General features: G+C 44.6%; 1 protein-coding gene across 1 annotated transcript in view; it reads left to right on the top strand.

Annotated features, from left to right (window-relative positions):
- ONECUT3 (one cut homeobox 3) overlaps window positions 1-20,722 on the top strand; it is a 212,281-nt gene extending 191,559 nt beyond the window's left edge. Inside the window, exon 2 of the mRNA XM_073686336.1 lies at window positions 18,452-20,722. Coding sequence (XP_073542437.1) covers window positions 18,452-18,744 — 293 coding nt within the window. The 3' untranslated portion in view covers window positions 18,745-20,722. The remainder of the gene's footprint in view (window positions 1-18,451) is intronic.
- The last annotated feature ends 4,269 nt before the right edge of the window (window positions 20,723-24,991 follow it).

The raw sequence follows: 24,991 nt of genomic DNA, 5'->3' as shown, positions 1-24,991 counted from the left end.
TAGCCTTATACCTTTTCTCTGATTGTTCCTCACCTGGTTTTGGTTCCCACTCCTGAGAAAAAATACTGACCGAATACTGACCAAATACTGATATTGGGGCCGTGGCCTTATAAAGGATTCGCTGGCATATGCATATATAAACTCACTGAGATTCTCAGCCAGAAAAGTTGGAGAGTGTCAGGCGAGTGTCATGCGTTTTTTTCTCACCTAGCATCAGTATGTCATGCGAGTGCTATGCGAGAATGCGGTCTTTTTCTCATCTAGCGTCTGTATGACATCTGCATGACATGCGTATGCGATTCGTTTTTAACATCAGCTTTTGCATACAGCTAGTTTTCTAACTAATAAAACACTCTTATATACAGATATAGATAGATAGAGGTCAGTGATATATTTAATAAGCGTGTTGCATGTGTAGTTTTCTGTGCATGTTTTTAGCTAATAAATACATAAATAAGTAAAAGAAATGGAGAAGTGTCCCCCTTATTTTTAATAACCAGCTGAGGGAAAGCCTTTACTAGTTATTAAAAAGAGGAGACCCAAAAAATTGACGTGAAGTCTCCCCTATTTTTAATAACTAGCAAAGGCTAAGCAGACAGCTGCAGGCTGATATTAACAGGCTCTGTTGGAGAAGAGATCTAGAATGGGGGACATTATTATAGGGGTGAGCCAGGATAGGGGACATTATGAAAGAATGTGGGCCAGAACAAGGGACATGATTACTAGATGGGGGCCAGGATGAGGTGCATTATTACAGGATGGGGACCAGGATAGGAGACATTATTAAATAAAGGGGTCAGGATGGGGGACATTATTAGAGGATGAGGCAAGGATTGGGGTGCATTATTACAGGATGGGGAACATAATTACAGGATCGGGGACATTATTACAGAATGGAGACCAGGACCAGGGATATTATTAAAGCAAGGATGGGAGACATTATTACAAGTTGGTGACTAGGATGGGTGACATTATTACATTATATGGGACAGGACAGAGGACATTCTTACAGGGTCTCATAAATCTAACTAACATTCTGTTTGGGGCCCATAACTAAATTTTGCACCGGGGTCCATAGGACTCTAGTTATACCACTGCTGACGAGGCTGTGGAAGACGTCCGGCCCAAAGCAAATCATAATGGGTTGCTTAGAGTTAGATGCTAGTCTGTCCCCACTAACACTAAAGACAGAAAGGGGAAAAAGACATGGGGGAAGTAGCTTGGCTTGAGTCGACTTCAGTGAACTGCACTTGCTCCAAGCCTTCACAAGGGTTCATGTGAATATCACCGGCACCTCCCTATTGCAAAGTGAAGGTATTTATACACCCAGACCAGGGTGTTAATTAGCAAGAGGAAGGTAGCCACTGGGTCCTAGAGTGAGACAGATCTAAGCTGGTGTCTGTAATGCCAAACGAAGAGGTCTCCTGCAACCAACTGCAGGGTGACTGTCACATCTGACACACCTGTGATACTATCACATGCTTGTGCTCAAATCCATGGGCCCTAGTGGTGTTGCTAGAGTCAATAAATACCAATGTTCAGCCCCATAAAAAATAATACAATTATAATATATAAATCATTCAGAAAAGTCAGCAATAAGATAATTTTCCAAGTGATATTTCTCATCAATAGTCATACAATAACCAAATAACCAATATTATCACAATATTGTTTAAGAACAAAACCCGAATAGCAATGGTTAAAAAACAACCATGACTCTCACCTTTCCATGCTCCCGCGATGAGTTTTTCAGTCAACCGATGAGGACCGTGCAACAAGGTGACTTTATTGTGCCACCTGCATCGAGACGCTCTTCTGGACCTCTTATTATCCTGTAACTTGACTATGTAATTCAGGGAGCCAGTGTCTCTCTGCTCTACAATAGTTTTCAACTGGATGTGTGCCCTAGGACGTAGCTCGAGTTGAAAATAGTGCTGGTCACTGGTGGGCCCCCCTCCTGTGTGGGCCAGGTCACCATTGCACTCCCTGCATTCCCTGCAACCACAATAGTTATGCCCCCACTTACAATACAGTTGCTTGTTGTATTGTTCCAGCTTTTATTTTAATAGAAAGCTCAAGTATTTTACATCATCAGGAGTATATAATGAGCAGTGTTATGGCACCACCTAGTGTGCATTGAGGCCACTAAACATCTGTGCATTATATGATTATTATAACCACCAAAAGTTTTGACCACTGTTGTGTGAACAAAAGTAAAATTAAAACATTCTTTTTATTGAATGCAATCTGCGATCACACTCTGGCAAAAAAGTTAGTCATTAGCAAAGAAATGCTGTAACAATAGGCAGTAAACTGTCCACTTCGGTAGAAAAGTTTTCTTTTTCACCCTGTAACTGTTATTTTCTACAATAAGGGGTTTTGTCTGTAACCTAAATATACTGTTGCTTAAATAAATTGTCCCATTAGGTGACTGCAAAATATGTAAGCATATACATCAAATGTGAAAATAGACTGGAGAAAAATGTATCCCAAAGAATGCCATTTTTAGCATGTACCTCCTCTGTACATGTCAGTAAACCTTTGCCTGAACTGCTCTGAAACAGTAGTTGCCTATGTTTTTAACTAGTGTATAATTGTTGAAAAAGTATATTGCATTGTATACTGTAAAATACTGTAATTTAGCAACTTGAGTATTAGTTTCAAATGTCACTCTATGTGACTACATATTGTTAAATCGTGACTGTGTACAGTGTGCAAGCTGTCACAATTCCCAGGTATTCCCAATTCCATCCGGGCTGTTTTTCACTGATAGAATAAATACCCATTTTGGTCTATGGGGTACATATGACATGTCTGTGATTTTTTATGAACTGTGTGTCTGTGCAAAACTCACAGAGACATGTCCTTTTTTCCAATATTATGGATGAAAGGTGCCAATACCAGTCTATGAGTCTGAGAAACATGTACAGCACATGGTGTGCCATCCATCTGCTGTCCGTGTGACGCGCCCCCTGGGCCATATTCTTTAGGGGAATACCCGGAGCCGGATCAGATGGGGGTTGTAGTCTCCGAGTGGCTGTGACCCGGTCCGTGCCCAGGGTGTCAAGCTCAGTGTGTGGCAGTCCTTACTGATGTTACTAAAGTTCTTTATGTCGACTACGCCACCCGTTGAATTGCGGTCACTACGGCCGCCGCTGCAGCAGGGTCCGCTGAGGCTGATGGTGTTTGTGCAGCTCAGGTAGTATAACCCCCAACGGGAGGGGTATAGCCTCAGGGGGTCAGGTGCAGAGGATGGTGGTTGTGGAAGTGCAGGGATGATGGTAATGAGAGTCAGAGTCGGGTTGTGCAGTTCAGGGTTCTTTACTTACTGCAGATGTTCCGGTCACTCCGGCCTTGAGTGACCACCCGAGCCGTGCTGCGTCCACCAGGTCCTGGACTCGGCCAACCCCCAAGTAGTTCTGGAGCGTGGTTCTGAGCTCCCTTTCTGTCCTGTCCTCGTCTCTGGCCTTCCCCACCAGGGATCCACCTATGTCCGGCTCCCTCGGGCCTTCTGTTGGTAACCCTTGACTCTGGGTTCCCTGACCCTACGCGTGGTCTGCCTTCCGGGTGGATATGGTGGGTGGCCGTGGCAGATGCTGCCCACGGCCTCCGGTCTCTGGCTGAGGTATGCTGTAGCCCCCACCAGTTTGGGATCCGGTACCCTGTTGCCAACTCTTCACCCTGTGATTGTATTTGGGGTCTCAGAGTTCCTTCTTTCTCCCCCTCTGGGTCTTTCTTGCTCTCCTCTCTCACTCTTGGGCTGGGGCTGCTCTGCTCTTCTGCTCTCTTCCACTCCTCTGCAAAGGCTTACTGACTGTCTTCTCACAGACTGACTGTGGCTGACTCACTGACTGACTGACCCTGATCTTAGATGGTGCCCACCTTATATACTCCCTCTATGTGTGAGCTCAGGTGACCAGCACCCAATGAGCTCCTATCTTTACCCAGGCTGCTCCCCCTATCTGCCCCTACACTACTGGGATGTACCACCCCCCTCCCACTCCAGCCAGGAACAGACTCGGTCGTACCTGCACATTTCTAAGTGGGAGTACCGTTGGTCTGCTCCTCGGAAATGGGATGTGTGTAGTGCATGCAGCTTTCTGAGCTCAGTCCCACACTCCATCCTTACCCGGGAGTGGAATATCACACCTCTGGGTTGAGGTGCAATACCCCTGTAGCAGCCGAATCCTCAGGGTGCTACATTCCCCCCTGGTAAATCACAGCACGTCCTCGGGCTGTAAGAGATAAAACACCAAAACATACAATTTTTTTTATATAAACATAATAAAACATATAAAACAACATATATATCAGCATAAACTTTTCATATAAACTTTTCATAAAAACATTCTTGTCTTCTGGTACCTCCGGTCACAGTGCAACTTGTGACCGGGTAAAGTGCGACAGTCTCTCTTGAAGAAACACGGTTTCCTATAAAACCGGTAGGGGGCGCTTTAGGAAGCGCAACTATATACAAGGGAACCATGGCCGCTCTCAGTCCTCGGCCAGGTATTAGGAAAGGAATGACCGCTCTCAGTCCTCGGTCAGTGGGAATAGGGACACACGGGGTTAACAGTTCACTTTGCTGGTCCCAACGGGGACTATATTTTAACTAGAACAGTTCTTATACCCTGACGGGTAACTATGTACAGTCTCTTCACTACCGTACTCAACGACGGCGTCCTCCTGCTCTTTCTTTGTGATTAACTTTAGCTTCAGACCCGTCCGGGTCCTCTTGCTCCTCCTCACACCGTAGCTCCTCCTCCGTCAGGCGATGCACATTGAGGGCGTAGGGTCCTTTGGCACACTTGTGCCGGGTGAAGGTGACCTCGTCCCCTATATACAGGTCACGTCCTCTGTGTCCCTCCGGTAGGTGGGACTCAACGTCTCTTCTTGTCACGAAGACGTCGCCTGGGGTGCGGTGATCCCTGATGAAACCCCACCCATGCTGCAGATTGAACTTTATCACAGTCCCGATGGTACGGGGACCATGCGCTGCACGGGGGTTTCTCCTGGTCCGGCTCTTCTGCTCCGCGCTCCTTATTTGGGCTTGTTGTTCCCGGACCCGCCTCTCTCTCCGCTCCCTCTCAAAGACCTCGAGCTGCTGGCGGCAGCACTCTGCACGCTCCGCTGCGGCTGCCCGAGTCTCCTGAGTGAACCCCATGAGGTCTTCTCCGGTCGGATCCCACTCAAACTGGGTCTCTTCTAGCGGGGGCGAGATCCTCTTTATGGGCTTTGGAGCCGGGATCAGGGGTTCGTCTAGGGGTCTCTCTTTCCGGAGTCGAGGATGGTGAAACTCCGGTGGCCATATGAAGGGCTGCCCATCCGGGCACGTATGCTGAGCGAATAGGTCCTCACCCAGGTGCGGTACTTTAGGTGTTATGGGCGCCGTGGTGGTAGCGGCGCCCGGGTTAACCAGGCCTTGCGACCAGGCCTGGGGCACCTTGAAAGTAAAGGGCACCGTAAGAACGGCGGCGCCCTGTGTCACTTGGCCCTGCGACCAGGCCGGTGGCTCCGCGGAGGTAGGGGGCGCTGTTGGTATTGCGGCGCCCGGGGGTACTAGGCCTTGCGACCAGGCCGATGGTACTTCCTGCTTGGTCACGCTCGGGTTCGAGGCGTGTGACGTCACAGGGGTCGCGGCTCCCGTTTGAGGCCTAGTCTGCGGCGGTGACGTTGCAGCGACGGGCACGGCAGGGGGTACTTCGGGCTCTGCGACGGGGAGCTGGGGCAGGTACGCGGTTTCCCGGTTTGGGGTAGAGACGTCCCCTTTACCTGCCTCCTTTCGTTCGGCTCCCTTCTCGGCGCCGTCTCCGGCCTTCAGTCCTCCTGCGCCATCCTCAGAGGCGGTCTGTCTCCTCGTCTCGGGTGGCGTGCTCCGCTGACGAGTTCTTGTCTGCTGGGCCATCTCACGGCTCCACTCCGCCAACGTCTCTCGCTGCACCCGGGCCATCCTCCGTGCGAGGCCCTCCAGCGCAGTCTGTGCACACTCCCGATCTCGGAGGAGCTGTGCCAGGACCTCCACTAAGCCTAGTGGGGTCGTTGCTTCTAGCAGGCTCCTGACCAACGGGTCGGTGCTGCTCTGCTCTCCTCCCGCTGTCTCCAGCAGGCCTTCTGGAGTGGCGACCGGCAACAGGCTCCTGACCACTGGGTCGGTGCTGCCTGGAGTGGCGGCCCGCATCAGGCTCCTGACCACTGGGTCGGTGCTGCCTGGCTCTCCCTCCATCTCCGGGTAGGCTCTTTCTGGACTCTCTTCCAGACGTCTTGTCTCCGGGTGCGCTCTCTCCAGACTGCTCCAGGCGACACCCATCTTTGCTCTCTTCTTCTCAGTCCTCCCACTTCGAGGGCGGTCCCGGGGCCACTTGGTGATTGTCAGCTCCAGGGGCAGTTCTTTCACGCAGACAGACACCTCTAGCATCACAGTCTCTGTTGGTGGGGGCGGTTTCCACTTTTGGCGCCATTTTCGGTCCTGGCCCACGATGGGAGGCGGCCTCTCACCACCCTCTGGCACGCCCATAATGGCGTCCGCTCTTCCAAGGCGGGAAATCTTTGGAAATGGCGGGAATCGTCTCCCAGTGGCGGGAAACTCTGCAGATGGCGGGAAAAAGCTGTTAATGGCGGACAACCGGCGGGAATCGATCTGTGATGGAGTCCGATGGCGGGGACCCTCCGGAACCGGCAGGAGACTTCTTTTTGAGGTAAACTTGTTCTTTTCTTCAGGCACGCAGTACCCGGGTGTTGCGGGCACGTAATCCTGCCGACTACGCCAAAGTTGACGCGCCCCCTGGGCCATATTCTTTAGGGGAATACCCGGAGCCGGATCAGATGGGGGTTGTAGTCTCCGAGTGGCTGTGACCCGGTCCGTGCCCAGGGTGTCAAGCTCAGTGTGTGGCAGTCCTTACTGATGTTACTAAAGTTCTTTATGTCGACTACGCCACCCGTTGAATTGCGGTCACTACGGCCGCCGCTGCAGCAGGGTCCGCTGAGGCTGATGGTGTTTGTGCAGCTCAGGTAGTATAACCCCCAACGGGAGGGGTATAGCCTCAGGGGGTCAGGTGCAGAGGATGGTGGTTGTGGAAGTGCAGGGATGATGGTAATGAGAGTCAGAGTCGGGTTGTGCAGTTCAGGGTTCTTTACTTACTGCAGATGTTCCGGTCACTCCGGCCTTGAGTGACCACCCGAGCCGTGCTGCGTCCACCAGGTCCTGGACTCGGCCAACCCCCAAGTAGTTCTGGAGCGTGGTTCTGAGCTCCCTTTCTGTCCTGTCCTCGTCTCTGGCCTTCCCCACCAGGGATCCACCTATGTCCGGCTCCCTCGGGCCTTCTGTTGGTAACCCTTGACTCTGGGTTCCCTGACCCTACGCGTGGTCTGCCTTCCGGGTGGATATGGTGGGTGGCCGTGGCAGATGCTGCCCACGGCCTCCGGTCTCTGGCTGAGGTATGCTGTAGCCCCCACCAGTTTGGGATCTGGTACCCTGTTGCCAACTCTTCACCCTGTGATTGTATTTGGGGTCTCAGAGTTCCTTCTTTCTCCCCCTCTGGGTCTTTCTTGCTCTCCTCTCTCACTCTTGGGCTGGGGCTGCTCTGCTCTTCTGCTCTCTTCCACTCCTCTGCAAAGGCTTACTGACTGTCTTCTCACAGACTGACTGTGGCTGACTCACTGACTGACTGACCCTGATCTTAGATGGTGCCCACCTTATATACTCCCTCTATATGTGAGCTCAGGTGACCAGCACCCAATGAGCTCCTATCTTTACCCAGGCTGCTCCCCCTATCTGCCCCTACACTACTGGGATGTACCACCCCCCTCCCACTCCAGCCAGGAACAGACTCGGTCGTACCTGCACATTTCTAAGTGGGAGTACCGTTGGTCTGCTCCTCGGAAATGGGATGTGTGTAGTGCATGCAGCTTTCTGAGCTCAGTCCCACACTCCATCCTTACCCGGGAGTGGAATATCACACCTCTGGGTTGAGGTGCAATACCCCTGTAGCAGCCGAATCCTCAGGGTGCTACACGTGTTTAACATCAAAAAAGTATAGGAGAAGTTTTGTCATTTATTTATTTATCCGTATATGAAAAACACTGATAGCACACTGGTGGTAAAAACTGGACACATGGATGACACACTGGTGGTAAAAACTGGACACATGGATGACACACTGGTGGTAAAAACTGGACACATAGATGACACACTGGTGGTAAAAACTGGACACATGGATGACACACTGGTGGTAAAAAGTGGACACATGGATGACACACTGGTGGTAAAAACTGGACACATGGATGACACACTGGTGGTAAAAACTGGACACATGGATGACACACTGGTGGTAAAAACTGGACACACGGATGACACACTGGTGGTAAAAACTGGACACAGTGATGACACACTGGTGGTAAAAACTGGACACATGGATGACACACTGGTGGTAAAAACTGGACACAGTGATGACACACTGATGGTAAAAACGGACACACGGATGACACACTGATGGTAAAAACTGTACACACGGATGACACACTGGTGGTAAAAACGGACACACGGATGACACACTGGTGGTAAAAACTGGACACACGGATGACACACTGGTGGTAAAAACGGACACACGGATGACACACTGGTGGTAAAAACTGGACACAGTGATGACACACTGATGGTAAAAACTGGACACAGTGATGACACACTGGTGGTAAAAACTGGACACACGGATGACACACTGGTGGTAAAAACTGGACACACGGATGACACACTGGTGGTAAAAACGGACACACGGATGACACACTGGTGGTAAAAACGGACACACGGATGACACACTGGTGGTAAAAACTGGACACACGGATGACATACTGGTGGTAAAAACGGACACACGGATGACACACTGGTGGTAAAAACTGGACACAGTGATGACACACTGATGGTAAAAACGGACACAGTGATGACACACTGGTGGTAAAAACTGGACACAGTGATGACACACTGGTGGTAAAAACTGGACACATGGATGACACACTGGTGGTAAAAACTGGACACACGGATGACACACTGATGGTAAAAACGGACACACGGATGACACACTGATGGTAAAAACGGACACAGTGATGACACACTGGTGGTAAAAACGGACACACGGATGACACACTGGTGGTAAAAACTGGACACAGTGATGACACACTGATGGTAAAAACTGGACACACGGATGACACACTGATGGTAAAAACTGTACACACGGATGACACACTGGTGGTAAAAACGGACACACGGATGACACACTGGTGGTAAAAACTGGACACACGGATGACACACTGGTGGTAAAAACGGACACACGGATGACACACTGGTGGTAAAAACTGGACACAGTGATGACACACTGATGGTAAAAACTGGACACAGTGATGACACACTGGTGGTAAAAACTGGACACACGGATGACACACTGGTGGTAAAAACTGGACACACGGATGACACACTGGTGGTAAAAACGGACACACGGATGACACACTGGTGGTAAAATCGGACACACGGATGACACACTGGTGGTAAAAACTGGACACACGGATGACATACTGGTGGTAAAAACGGACACACGGATGACACACTGGTGGTAAAAACTGGACACAGTGATGACACACTGATGGTAAAAACGGACACAGTGATGACACACTGGTGGTAAAAACTGGACACAGTGATGACACACTGGTGGTAAAAACTGGACACATGGATGACACACTGGTGGTAAAAACTGGACACACGGATGACACACTGGTGGTAAAAACGGACACACGGATGACACACTGGTGGTAAAAACTGGACACAGTGATGACACACTGATGGTAAAAACTGGACACACGGATGACACACTGGTGGTAAAAACTGGACACACGGATGACACACTGGTGGTAAAAACGGACACATGGATGACACACTGGTGGTAAAAACTGGACACACGGATGACACACTGGTGGTAAAAACTGGACACACGGATGACACACTGGTGGTAAAAACTGGACACACGGATGACACACTGGTGGTAAAAACAGACACATGGATGACACACTGGTGGTAAAAACTGGACACACGGATGACACACTGGTGGTAAAAACAGACACACGGATGACACACTGGTGGTAAAAACTGGACACAGTGATGACACACTGGTGGTAAAAACTGACACACGGATGACACACTGGTGGTAAAGGGTGGACACAGTGATGACACACTGATGGTAAAAACTGGACACACGGATGACACACTGGTGGTAAAAACTGGACACACGGATGACACACTGGTGGTAAAAACTGGACACACGGATGACACACTGGTGGTAAAAACTGGACACACGGATGACACACTGGTGGTAAAAACGGACACACGGATGACACACTGGTGGTAAAAACAGACACACGGATGACACACTGGTGGTAAAAACTGGACACAGTGATGACACACTGGTGGTAAAAACTGACACACGGATGACACACTGGTGGTAAAAAGTGGACACAGTGATGACACACTGATGGTAAAAACTGGACACACGGATGACACACTGGTGGTAAAAACTGGACACACGGATGACACACTGGTGGTAAAAACGGAAACACGGATGACACACTGGTGGTAAAAACTGGAAACAGTGATGACACACTGGTGGTAAAAAAGGACTCACGGATGACACACTGGTGGTAAAAACTGGACACAGTGATGACACACTGATGGTAAAAACTGGACACACGGATGACACACTGGTGGTAAAAACTGGACACAGTGATGACACACTGGTGGTAAAAACGGACACACGGATGACACACTGGTGGTAAAAACTGGACACATGGATGACACACTGGTGGTAAAAACGGACACACGGATGACACACTGGTGGTAAAAACGGACACACGGATGACACACTGGTGGTAAAAACTGGAAACAGTGATGACACACTGGTGGTAAAAACGGACACAGGGATGACACACTGGTGGTAAAAACTGGAAACAGTGATGACACACTGATGGTAAAAACTGGACACACGGATGACACACTGGTGGTAAAAACTGGACACACGGATGACACACTGGTGGTAAAAACTGGACACATGGATGACACACTGGTGGTAAAAACGGACACACGGATGACACTCTGGTGGTAAAAACGGACACACGGATGACACACTGGTGGTAAAAACTGGACACACGGATGACACACTGGTGGTAAAAACTGGACACACGGATGACACACTGGTGGTAAAAACGGACACACGGATGACACAATGGTGGTAAAAACGGACACACGGATGACACACTGGTGGTAAAAACTGGAAACAGTGATGACACACTGGTGGTAAAAACGGACACACGGATGACACACTGGTGGTAAAAACTGGACACAGTGATGACACACTGATGGTAAAAACTGGACACACGGATGACAAACTGGTGGTAAAAACTGGACACACGGATGACACACTGGTGGTAAAAACTGGACACACGGATGACACACTGGTGGAAAAAACGGACACACAGATGACACACTGGTGGTAAAAACTGAACACACGGATGACATACTGGTGGTAAAAACTGGACACAGGGATGACACACTGGTGGTAAAAGCTGGACACACGGATGACACACTGGTGGTAAAAACTGGACACACGGATGACACACTGGTGGTAAAAACGGACACACGGATGACACACTGGTGGTAAAAACGGACTTATGGATGACACACTGGTGGTAAAAACTGGACACAGTGATGACACACTGGTGGTAAAAACTGGACACACGGATGACGCACTGGTGGTAAAAACTGGACACACGGATGACACACTGATGGTAAAAACAGGACACACGGATGACACACTGGTGGTAAAAACTGGACACATGGATGACACACTGGTGGTAAAAACGGACACAAGGATGACACACTGGTGGTAAAAACTGGACACACGGATGACACACTGATGGTAAAAACTGGACACACGGATGACACACTGGTGGTAAAAACAGGACACACGGATAACACACTGGTGGTAAAAACGGACACAAGGATGACACACTGATGGCAAAAACGGACACACGGAAGACACACTGGTGGTAAAAACGAACATGGATGACACACTGGTGGTAAAAACGGACACAAGGTTGACACACTGGTGGTAAAAACGGACATGGATGACACACTGGTGGTAAAAACGGACACATGGATGACACACTGATGGTAAAAACGGACATGGATGACACTCTGATGGTAAAAACGGATACGCGGATGACACACTGATGGCAAAAACGGACACGGATGACACACTGGTGGTAAAAACGGACACGGATGACACACTGATGGTAAAAACGGACTTGGATGACACACTTGTGGTAAAAACGGACACACGGATGACACACTGATGGTAAAAACGGACATGGATGACACACTGATGGTAAAAACGGACACACTGACACACTGGTGGTAAAAACGGACACACTGATGACACACTGGTGGTAAAAACTGGACACACGGATGACACACTGGTGGTAAAAACTGGAAACACGGATGACACACTGGTGGTAAAAACTGGACACACGGATGACATACTGGTGGTAAAAAGTGGACACACGGATGACACACTGGTGGTAAAAACTGGACACACGGATGACACACTGGTGGTAAAAACTGGACACACGGATGACACACTGGTGGTAAAAACGGACACACGGATGACACACTGGTGGTAAAAACTGGACACACGGATGACACACTGGTGATAAAAACAGACACACGGATGACACACTGGTGGTAAAAACTGGACACAGTGATGACACACTGGTGGTAAAAACTGGACACACGGATGACACACTGGTGGTAAAAACTGGACACACGGATGACACACTGATGGTAAAAACAGGACACACGGATGACACACTGGTGGTAAAAACTGGACACATGGATGACACACTGGTGGTAAAAACGGACACAAGGATGACACACTGGTGGTAAAAACTGGACACACGGATGACACACTGATGGTAAAAACTGGACACACGGATGACACACTGGTGGTAAAAACAGGACACAAGGATGACACACTGGTGGTAAAAACGGACACACGGATGACACACTGATGGCAAAAACGGACACACGGAAGACACACTGATGGTAAAAACGGACATGGATGACACACTGGTGGTAAAAACTGACACACGGATGACACACTGGTGGTAAAAACGAACATGGATGACACACTGGTGGTAAAAACGGACACAAGGTTTACACACTGGTGGTAAAAACGGACACATGGATGACACACTGATGGTAAAAACGGACATGGATGACACACTGATGGTAAAAACGGATACGCGGATGACACACTGATGGCAAAAACGGACACGGATGACACACTGGTGGTAAAAACGGACACGGATGACACACTGATGGTAAAAACGGACTTGGATGACACACTTGTGGTAAAAACGGACACACGGATGACACACTGATGGTAAAAACGGACATGGATGACACACTGATGGTAAAAACGGACACACTGACACACTGGTGGTAAAAACGGACACACTGATGACACACTGGTGGTAAAATTGGACATGGATGACACACTGGTGGTAAAAACGGACACACTGATGACACACTGGTGGTAAAAACGGACATGGATGACACACTGGTGGTAAAAACGGACATGGATGACACACTGATGGTAAAAACTGACACGGATGACACACTGATGGTAAAAACGGACACACGGATGACACGCTGGTGGTAAAAACGGACTTATGGATGACACACTGGAGGTAAAAACTGGACACACGGATGACACACTGGTGGTAAAAACTGGACACACGGATGACACACTGGTGGTAAAAACTCGACACATGGATGACACACTGATGGTAAAAACTGGACACACGGATAACACATAGGTGGTAAAAACTGGACACATGGATGACAAACTGGTGGTAAAAACGGACACAAGGATGACACACTGGTGGTAAAAACTGGACACACGGATGACACACTGATGGTAAAAACTGGACACACGGATGACACACTGGTGGTAAAAACAGGACACACGGATGACACACTGGTGGTAAAAACGGACACACGGATGACACACTGATGGTAAAAACGGACATGGATGACACACTGGTGGTAAAAACTGACACACGGATGACACACTGGTGGTAAAAACGAACATGGATGACACACTGGTGGTAAAAACGGACACACGGATGTCACACTGGTGGTAAAAATGGACACAAGGTTGACACACTGGTGGTAAAAACGGACATGGATGACACACTGGTGGTAAAAACGGACACATGGATGACACACTGATGGTAAAAACGGACATAGATGACACACTGATGGTAAAAACGGATACGCGGATGACACACTGATGGTAAAAACGGACATGGATGACACACTGGTGGTAAAAACGGACACGGATGACACACTGATGGTAAAAACGGACTTGGATGACACACTTGTGGTAAAAACGGACACACGGATGACACACTGATGGTAAAAACGGACATGGAAGACACACTGGTGGTAAAAACGGACACACTGACACACTGGTGGTAAAAACGGACACACTGATGACACACTGGTGGTAAAAACGGACATGGATGACACACTGGTGGTAAAAAAGGACACACTGATGACACACTGGTGGTAAAAACGGACATGGATGACACACTGATGGTAAAAACGGACATGGATGACACACTGATGGTAAAAACGGACACGGATGACACACTGATGGTAAAAACGGACACACTGATGACACACTGGTGGTAAAAACGGACATGGATGACACACTGGTGGTAAAAACTGACACGGATGACACACTGATGGTAAAAACGGATACACTGATGACACTCTGATGGTAAAAACGGACACTCAGATGACACACTAGTGGTAAAAACGGACATGGATGACACACTGATGGTAAAAACGGACATGAATGACACACTCATGGTAAAAACGGATACAAGGATGACACACTGATGGTAAAAACGGACACACGGATGACACACTGATGGTAAAAACGGACATGGATGACACTGATGGTAAAAACGGATACAAGGATGACACACTGATGGTAAAAACGGACACACAGATGACACACTGATGGCAAAAACGGACACGGATGACACACTGATGGTAAAAACGGACACACTGATGACACACTGGTGGTAAAAACGGACATGGATGACACACTGGTGGTAAAAACTGACACGGATGACACACTGATGGTAAAAACGGATACACTGATGACACTCTGATGGTAAAAACGGACACTCAGATGACACACTAGTGGTAAAAACGGACATGGATGACACACTGATGGTAAAAACGGACATGAATGACACACTCATGGTAAAAACGGATACAAGGATGACACACTGATGGTAAAAACGGACACACGGATGACACACTGATGGTAAAAACGGACATGGATGACACTGATGGTAAAAACGGATACAAGGATGACACACTGATGGTAAAAACGGACACACAGATGACACACTGATGGCAAAAACGGACACACGGATTACACACTAATGGTAGAAATGGACACACTGATGACACACTGATGGTAAAAACAGACATACGGATGACACACTGATGGTAGAAACAGACACACGGATGACACACTGGTGGTAAAAATGGACACACGGATGACACACTGATGGTAGAAACAAACACACTGATGACACACTGGTGGTAAAAACAAACATACGGATGACACACTGATGTTAAAACGGACACACAGATGACACACTGATGGTAAAAACGGACACAGTGATGACACACTGATGGTAAAAGCGGACACAGCGATGACACACTGATGGTAAAATCTGACACGGATGACACGTTGATGGTAAAAACGGACACAGTGAAGACACATTGGTGGTAAAAACGGACATGGATGACACACTGGTGGTAAAAACTGACACGGATGACACACTGATGGTAAAAACGGACACACGGATGACACACTGGTGGTAAAAACGGACACGGATGACACTGATGGTAAAAACGGATACAAGGTTGACACACTAATGGTAAAAACGGATACAAGGATGACACACTGATGGTAGAAACGGACACACTGATGGTAGAAACGGACACACTGATGACACACTGATGGTAAAAACGGACATGGATGACACTGATGGAAAAAAGGATACAAGGATGACACACTGATGGTAAAAACGGACACACAGATGACACATTGATGGTAAAAACGGATACACTGATGACACACTGATGGTAAAAACAAACACACGGATTACACACTAATAGTAAAAATATATACAAGGATGACACACTGATGGTAAAAATGGACACATGGATGACACACTGATGGTGGAAATGGACACACTGATGACACACTGATGGTAAAAACAGACATACGGATGACACACTGTGGGTAGAAACGGACACACGGATGACACACTGATGGTAGAAACTGACACACTGATGGTAAAAACGGACACAGCGATGACACACTGATGGTAAAAACGAACATATGGATGACACACTGATGGTAGAAACTGACTCACTGATGAAACACTGTTGGTAAAAACGGACACAGTGATGACACACTGATGGTTAAAAAGGATACAAGGATGACACACTGATGGTAAAAATGGACACAGTGATGAAACACTGATGGTAAAAATGGACACACAGATGACACACTGATGGTAAAAACTGACACTCTGATGGTAAAAACAGATACATGTTTGACACACTGATGGTAAAAACAGATACACGGTTGACACACTGATGGTAAAAATGGACACACGGTTGACAAACTGATGTAAAAATGGACACACGGTTGACACACTGATGGTGAAAATGGACACACGGATGACACACTGGTGGTAAAAACGGACACGGATGACACTGATGGTAAAAACGGATACAAGGTTGACACACTAATGGTAAAAACGGATACAAGGATGACACACTGATGGTAGAAACGGACACACTGATGGTAGAAACGGACACACTGATGACACACTGATGGTAAAAACTGACATGGATGACACTGATGGAAAAAAGGATACAAGGATGACACACTGATGGTAAAAACGGACACACAGATGACACATTGATGGTAAAAACGGATACACTGATGACACACTGATGGTAAAAACAAACACACGGATTACACACTAATAGTAAAAATATATACAAGGATGACACACTGATGGTAAAAATGGACACATGGATGACACACTGATGGTGGAAATGGACACACTGATGACACACTGATGGTAAAAACAGACATACGGATGACACACTGTGGGTAGAAACGGACATACGGATGACACACTGATGGTAGAAACTGACACACTGATGAAACACTGTTGGTAAAAACGGACACAGTGATGACACACTGATGGTTAAAAAGGATACAAGGATGACACACTGATGGTAAAAATGGACACAGTGATGACACACTGATGATAAAAATGGACACAGTGATGACACACTGATGGTAAAAATGGACACAGTGATGACACACTAATGGTTAAAAAGGATACAAGGATGAAACACTGTTGGTAAAAACGGACACAGTGATGACACACTGATGGTAAAAATGGACACACTGATGGTAAAAACAGATACATGTTTGACACACTGATGGTAAAAACAGATACACGGTTGACACACTGATGGTAAAAACGGACACACGGTTGACAAACTGATGGAAAAATGGACACACGGTTGACACACTGATGGTGAAAATGGACACACTGATGACACACTGATGGTAAAAACGGACAAACGGAATATACACTGATGACCAATGGATCCAAAACACTAACGACACCGGTACCATTTTTTTTTTTGCAGATGTCTGAATGAAGCCTAAGGTCATGGCCCTACTATCAGTATTTGGTCAGTATTCGGTCAGTATTTTGTCTCAGGAGTGGGAACCAAAACCAGGTGAGGAACAATCAGAGAAAAGGTATAATAGAAACAAGTCACCAATTCTGCATTTATCACCCACTCCTGGTTTTGGCTCCCACTCCTGAGAAAAAATACTGACCAAATACTGATAGTGGGGCCGTGGCCTTATAGTGAAACTCCGTTTATTCCAGTTGCTAACTGGCTGAAGTTAGATTCCCCAAAATTTGCAGTATGGTTAATTAAATGTTATAGTCAATTAAGTATTTGCATTCTATTAATTAGCCACCTGTCTGTCCATATAATGTAACATAGTCACATAAATATTAACGCTGTGGAACATCATACAACAATGCTGTTAAAATTTGAAATTATTTTTATGATATTAAGAAAAGTTCTACTTTAGACAAGTCACCATATCTGAAAAGCGCTTGAAAATCACCATTGCTGTTTTTTGTATATTATTTTTGAAATAGTCTAAAATGTTTTATTTTAGTCATGTATGTGTTTCCTTTTGTCTGTGTTTTTTAGCTTGTAAACGTAAAGAACAAGAACAGCAGAAAGACCGTAATCTTCAGCCAAAGAAGCAGCGTTTGGTATTTACAGACCTTCAACGGCGTACTCTTATTGCCATCTTCAAAGAAAACAAACGTCCTTCAAAGGAGATGCAAATAACAATTTCGCAGCAGCTCGGCTTGGAGCTCAACACGGTCAGTAATTTCTTTATGAACGCTCGCCGGCGGTGCATGAATAGATGGCAAGAAGAACCTGGAGTCAATCCTGGGATGCCTTCAACATCCGCTAGCACTTTTTCCAAGGCATGAGCTGTTTTCAAAGCTTTACATTCTGAAATAAAAAATCCCCAGCTACAAACATCTTAAAATATACTGAAAAGCAGTGAAAACACCAAAGTCAAGTTGTGCTTCTTTACAAGGTTCCATTTGTTCATCTGCTGACTTTTTTTCCCCGACCACGAACCGACTGAATAATATCAGTTCAGTTTACGTATTTTTTTTTTCAACGGTACATGCATAAAACATCTACTCCCAAAGAAAAAGGTAAAAAGCTGTGGGTGTTTATTACAATTCTAACAAACAGAAAATCAGGAGGCAGCTGTAGATAAAATATCAGTTTATTTTAAGAAAAATCTGTCAATTAAGCCATGAATGACAAAAAGGATCAAGATGAAGAGAAGCACATTTTGTGCGACAATTTTTACCAAATTCATTCTTCTACCCAATCATGGTAGTTTGAATAACCAAAACAATCTATGCCTAAAATTCCTAAATATAATTATATGCCTCCAATATTTTTAAAGTTTCCAAATAAAACATGTTTAATGCATTTAAACAGGTAAGACACAAGGAAACTACTGAAATTAGAAGAACTGGTGGATATCAGTGCAAGATGACGGTATTTGTGTGCCAATAACAACTGCCTTAAAGCTTTCAGCAGAAGATGGTACTTTAGAAAAGAGATGTACAGTTGCCCACCTGGCTTCCATAAAGTCATACGTTGTAGAAAAAAAAAGAAAATAAATAAGCAAACAACAAAAAAAAAAAGTTCATTCTTCTTAGGGCTGAATAACCCTAGCTGAAGGTGCAATTCCAAAGTCATCCTTCTGGACCTAATTCTCTACTCACGTTGTAGGAAGCCTCACAATGCAGAGCTGGTAGGTGGGTCGAATTCAGCAAGGATAGACTTTTTTGAAATGATGCGGGTATTAAAATATAAATAGTTATGTAAAGAACCATCTCAATTATGTGTATTTAATATGGCTTCTCAATTTTATGGTATAAAAATTGTATATTAACAAGTAGGCACCTTGAAAAAGTATTTACAATATATACAAGCAAACAGAACTGTAAAACGAAGACGCAAAAGCAACCGACTTTTGTGAAAGGTACTTGAATGTTATTATTCTTTCTTTTTTTTTTTTGTTTTTTTTACTATATAAACAGGATTTGTCCTTATTATCAAACTATAACAAGAAGGATGAAACATGTTGATACTATAGTGGAGTAATTTAGATGGTATGAATTCTAAAAGGTATCCAAGTATACCTCCCAAGCAACAAAAATTCACTTTCCTAAATGTTTCAAGAATCCTAAATATGGATCTCCGTCTGACAACCAAAGAGATAAAACTATTTCTACCTGGGGCAACATGATGACATTTTCCTTAATATTCTCTAGGTGGGAAGATTGACATTTAAGACATTTCTAGTGAGAACCTCATAGAAAAGGCTACCTCACTTGAGTTTTCGATTTGTGATTGAAAAAAAAAAAAAATCACACCTGATACCAAAGATTTTGTTCCTACTTGCCTGGTCTGTGCTGAAGTGCACTTTCTGAAACGTGTGTCATGTGTTCATCTCCTGCTGTCCTCATCTTTCGTCTGTCTTTAAGGTTACCTGCCTTTATAAATGTCATTTCGTTTTTAATCACATTACAGGATGATATTATATAATGTAAAAAGCTGCTGAACAGAGCACAATATTTTGGCACAGAATTTGCTATTGCACACCCTCGCAACCAGTTAGATTCTGTCATTTTTCTAGTGTTTGTTTTGGAAATTTTTGAAAATTAATTTTTAAAAAAAATGTAACAGAAACAGCGCCACTCATGATTATTGGCAGTGTCTGGTATTGCACTTCAGGCTCATTCCCTTTAGTGATGACTGGCAACACCAGACACAACCGGATGACAAGTAGCCTCATTCATGGTAGGAAGCAACTACAACGTCTTTGTTTTTTTATCTCATACAACCACTTTAAAATGATAATTTCCTTTGGGAGCATTTTCTAGGACGCTACATTTCATGAACTACAATCCTTTTTTATAATGATAAAAGTTGTTATTATCAACAGCATTGAATATTCTTTGCTACTAAAGTTTGAAGTTAACACCATTTTACAGTTTATGTAGATTTAGCCTGGAGAAAATAAATCATTTTTACAAAGTAAGGGTTTGTTCACACTTGTGGCTTTTTAATTTGTATACTTTACTGTATGTGCAAAAGAGAAAATGCAACTGTGTTTAAGGGCTCATTCAGACAAGTGTACAATCGTTCTGTGTGAGATCCGTATGTCCCATTACAGGCTGGACCTATTATTGCCAGTACAAATGGCCCGGCATAATTCTGAGACCTTTTTGGACCACTATTTTCTTACATTTTAAATGATCCTTTCTGGTTGAATAGCTTTCAATGTGAATGCACCCTTTCTTTATAAATACTTTGTATTACTAATCTTCCCCTGAATTGTTATTACTGCCTGCTTACAGTTCAGAGCTGCATTTGATATTGGAAACATTTCCTAGAATTCAAATAATTTAAATTGTACCATTAAAGAGAATCTGTCAGCAGGTTTTAAACCATGTAATCTGACAGCAGCATGACAAAAGGGACAGAGACCCTGACTCCAGTGATCTATCACTTAGCATACTATGTGCAACAGTCATGTTATAATCACAGTTTTCTCTGCTGCAGTTCTAGCAGAGATCAGTTGTTGAGCTATGTATAACCCCGCACACACCACAATGTATAGTTACAAAGAGCTGCTAATCACTGCTGGGGGTGTGGTTGGACTAGGAGGCACGAGGCCAGTTGTCCTGTAGTGATAAACTCCTGCTGATAAAGCATTGAAACAACAAAACACAGCCCAATAAGTAATACATCGCTGGAGTCAGGGTCTCTGCTCCTACTTTATGCTACTCTCAGAATACATAGCAAAGACCTGCTGACAGATTCCCATTAAGAAATGCTTCTTGATTTCTGCTGTGAAGTCTATAGAATTGAGCATTATTGTCTAGAATCTAATATTGGCTTTTACTCAGGATCAGAACAAAACATACACTTCTAAATAATGCTTTAAAGAATAAAAACACTGCTTCCCTGGGCAATCAATCAGATACCTCTTTCACTTTGAGCTATGCAATGGAAAAACACAATATGACATGAGCTTTTGTATTACAAAGCAGGTAGTAGTCTGCAAAGGACCTGGACCATACTATTACTTTTAAAGAAAATCCCATTATGAGATTGAACAAATGAATAGAAATGTTATGCCTTATCAAAGTATGTCATTTTTGAATATAAGGCAACCTTCCTTCCCTCCCAAAATAAGAACTGGGGTCCGTTAGCCAACAATGGCCAAGTTTTAAAGGGGTTTAACTGAAAATGAATTGCTTGTTGGGGCAGCACACTTTTTCCTAGAACAGTTTTAATGTATGTTCTGTTTTGAAAATTAACAAAAGGTAATTAATCTCTGTATTGTACATATATTTAATATATAAACTGTAAAATGTTGGCTTAGGCAGGGGATACACAGTGACTTTGGACACATCACATGTCGCGGGGCCAAAGTTTGCTACATTGCAGCACAATACAAGTGAATTATGTCGCACTGTGATCCCCAAGTACTGTGACCGTGACAAGCAATCGCAAAGAACCCAATGTGGTTGGACTTTGTGTTACTTGCTTGTCGTGGTCGCAGCACCCTCACAGTCACAATGCGACCCAGTTGACTTTTACTGGGATATAGCAGTGACATCTAGTGAATTTGGTAGCACAATATGAGTCCAAAAGTCACCGTGTCGCCCCAGGTTTAGGGCGCATTCAGACGTTTGTGCAAATCGGTCCGAGATCGGTTTGCAATGCACGGACTGGCCGCGGGTCTCCCAAACCGAGCAGCTTCATATATGTCTATGAAGCCGTAATGCTCTGGTCATTAGACCCAGTCCGGGCATTGCGGACCGATCTCGGACCGATTTGCACGGACGACTGAATGCGCCCTTATTCGTGCGGAAAAATGTGAAAACTTTGAAATAATACCAGGGTTTTATTCATAGACAATAACTTTTGATATGCACAGGAAAAAAACTAGTGCAAGCAAAAAAAAAAAAGGTCTAGCAACCAATATGATTTAAGATTTGATCAAAACTGGTATTAAAATTAAAGCCCTGATTGGAGTGGTGGCCTGAAATAGCCTTTCATACACACAATCTAAAATGGAAGATAAAAGCTAGTCTGCTTAGAACAATGTACATTTTGGTAAATGTTCATTCCTCATATTGAAACAACATTAGTGACTCGATTTTCTTTTTTATGCTGGTCGGAAAGGACATGGAACTGTAGGAAAATACAACCAAATGTGGTGCACATACAATGAAAGGAAAGCAGATTGGCAAGTCATATCATATTCAAGCAAAACACAGGTTCATAAATGGGTAATTCAGTAAAATCGAAATAAGTGATATACTAAGTTATACCAACTACGTGTTCAGAGCACAACTTCTAGTTTTGTCATTCTCTGAATCATGAGTGGTGCTCTACTTCATGGACTGCGCAAGGCGTAACCTGTTGTTCCTTTAGTGTTCCTATAACTTACAGCAAATCCTAAAAGGCTCACTTTGTCATATCTTTATATCACTGGAAATGTCCAATTCTCCTTGGAAAAGAAAGGCTACTCAATATGATTTACTGATTTAAATTTAGCTGCTTTTTATCAATTACTTTTTCATACCAAAACAAAGTATACTAGAAAAAAATGAGTTTCTAATACCAACTAGATGGGTACTATACCATAACACATTTTTTTAAAGGGAATTTGTCACCAGGGTTTGCCACCTAATCTGAGAGTAGCATAATGTAGAGACATAGACCCTGATTCAAGCGATGTGTCACTTACTGGGCTTCTTACTGTAATTTTGATAAAATCACAGTTTTATCAGCTGGAGTTTATCTCTAGCATACTAGTAAACCTGCTCCTCCATATTCATGAGCTCTGTATAATTAACCACACCCCCACTGATAGGAAGCGTTCTGCCTATGCACAGTGTACACAGATATCTGCCAATCAGTGGTGTGGGCGGGGTTATACAGAGCTCAGCATTCAGAGAACTTGTAGATCTTCAGCAGATAAAACAGTAATTCTATCAAAACTGCAGCAAGCAGCCCAGTAATAAATCTCTGGGATCAGGGTCTCTGCCCCTATATTATGCTGCTCTCAGATGAGGTAGCAAAGAATGGGTGCAGATTCCCTTTAAACAGGCTCTAGATTACCTCATACTACCAGCAGCTTTGAGTTCTGCCAAAGAAATCCTCTGATATGTACAGACCACTTACAAATATTCAGCACAGACCTCTCAAGCTTTTCATAATTTTCTCTGAAATACCTCAAATATTTAATGTATAGTTTATGTGAATATACTTAGCTAGTTTTTGGAATTTGTGACTTGAAGCTTTTTACAGTTAAATTATATTTTTTTCTTTGCCGAAATATGTGGCATGATCCTTTCTCTGATGCATAAAATGGGAGACATTTTGAATGTTTAAGGGGTTCCGGAAGACAATTGAGGGCAGGTCCACAGAGTTTACATTTTAAGACTTTAATGTCCTTTGGGCCCTTTTGCTGTTAAGAATACATGACACATTGTTAACAGCATAAAGGACCACATGCCTTTTGCCTTTTTTTTTTTTTTCATGATCATTATATTCTGTCAGATCTTGTATGGCAGTATTTATAATTTATGTTCTGTGTTCAAAATGTGAAAAGGGGTTAGTAAAAGAAAAATAATTTATAGTTTTTTTGCATGATAAATGTATTGTTTTATTAACTTCTGTATTATTCCTTGATAAAATAGGGGGTTAGGTGAAAGAAAAGGGTCAAACATTTCTGCATGAGCAGATGTATTTCATACACCTGGTTCTTACCCGATATGAGAAAAAATATTGCTCCTTTTAAGATATTTTTATAGCTGGACAATTGCACTGTTGTATGCTAAAAATATCTGGACTGAAATAGTCTAAAATGAATATTGCCCAAAAATAATAACAGTAAGATCATCTTCTCTTCTTCATCACTCAACTTAAAATTGAACACTGGTTGAATTGTTACTGGTAAGAAACTACAAAATCATGACCAACATTAAAGGAAAAGGGGAAGTCATTCTTGTAAAAATATGATGTCTAAAGCATAATTAGGCACTGTTCACACTTGAGCCTTCCATTGGAGGCATACATCTGGAGGATCTCAGAGGCATACAGTGGCACGTATCACCAATAACCTCA

The sequence above is a fragment of the Phyllobates terribilis genome, unplaced genomic scaffold (assembly GCF_046119375.1).
Source record: "Phyllobates terribilis strain yellow unplaced genomic scaffold, ASM4611937v1 Scaffold_1__5_contigs__length_1240528914, whole genome shotgun sequence".
Lineage (NCBI taxonomy): Eukaryota > Metazoa > Chordata > Amphibia > Anura > Dendrobatidae > Phyllobates > Phyllobates terribilis.
This window is presented reverse-complemented; position numbering and strand designations above follow the sequence as displayed.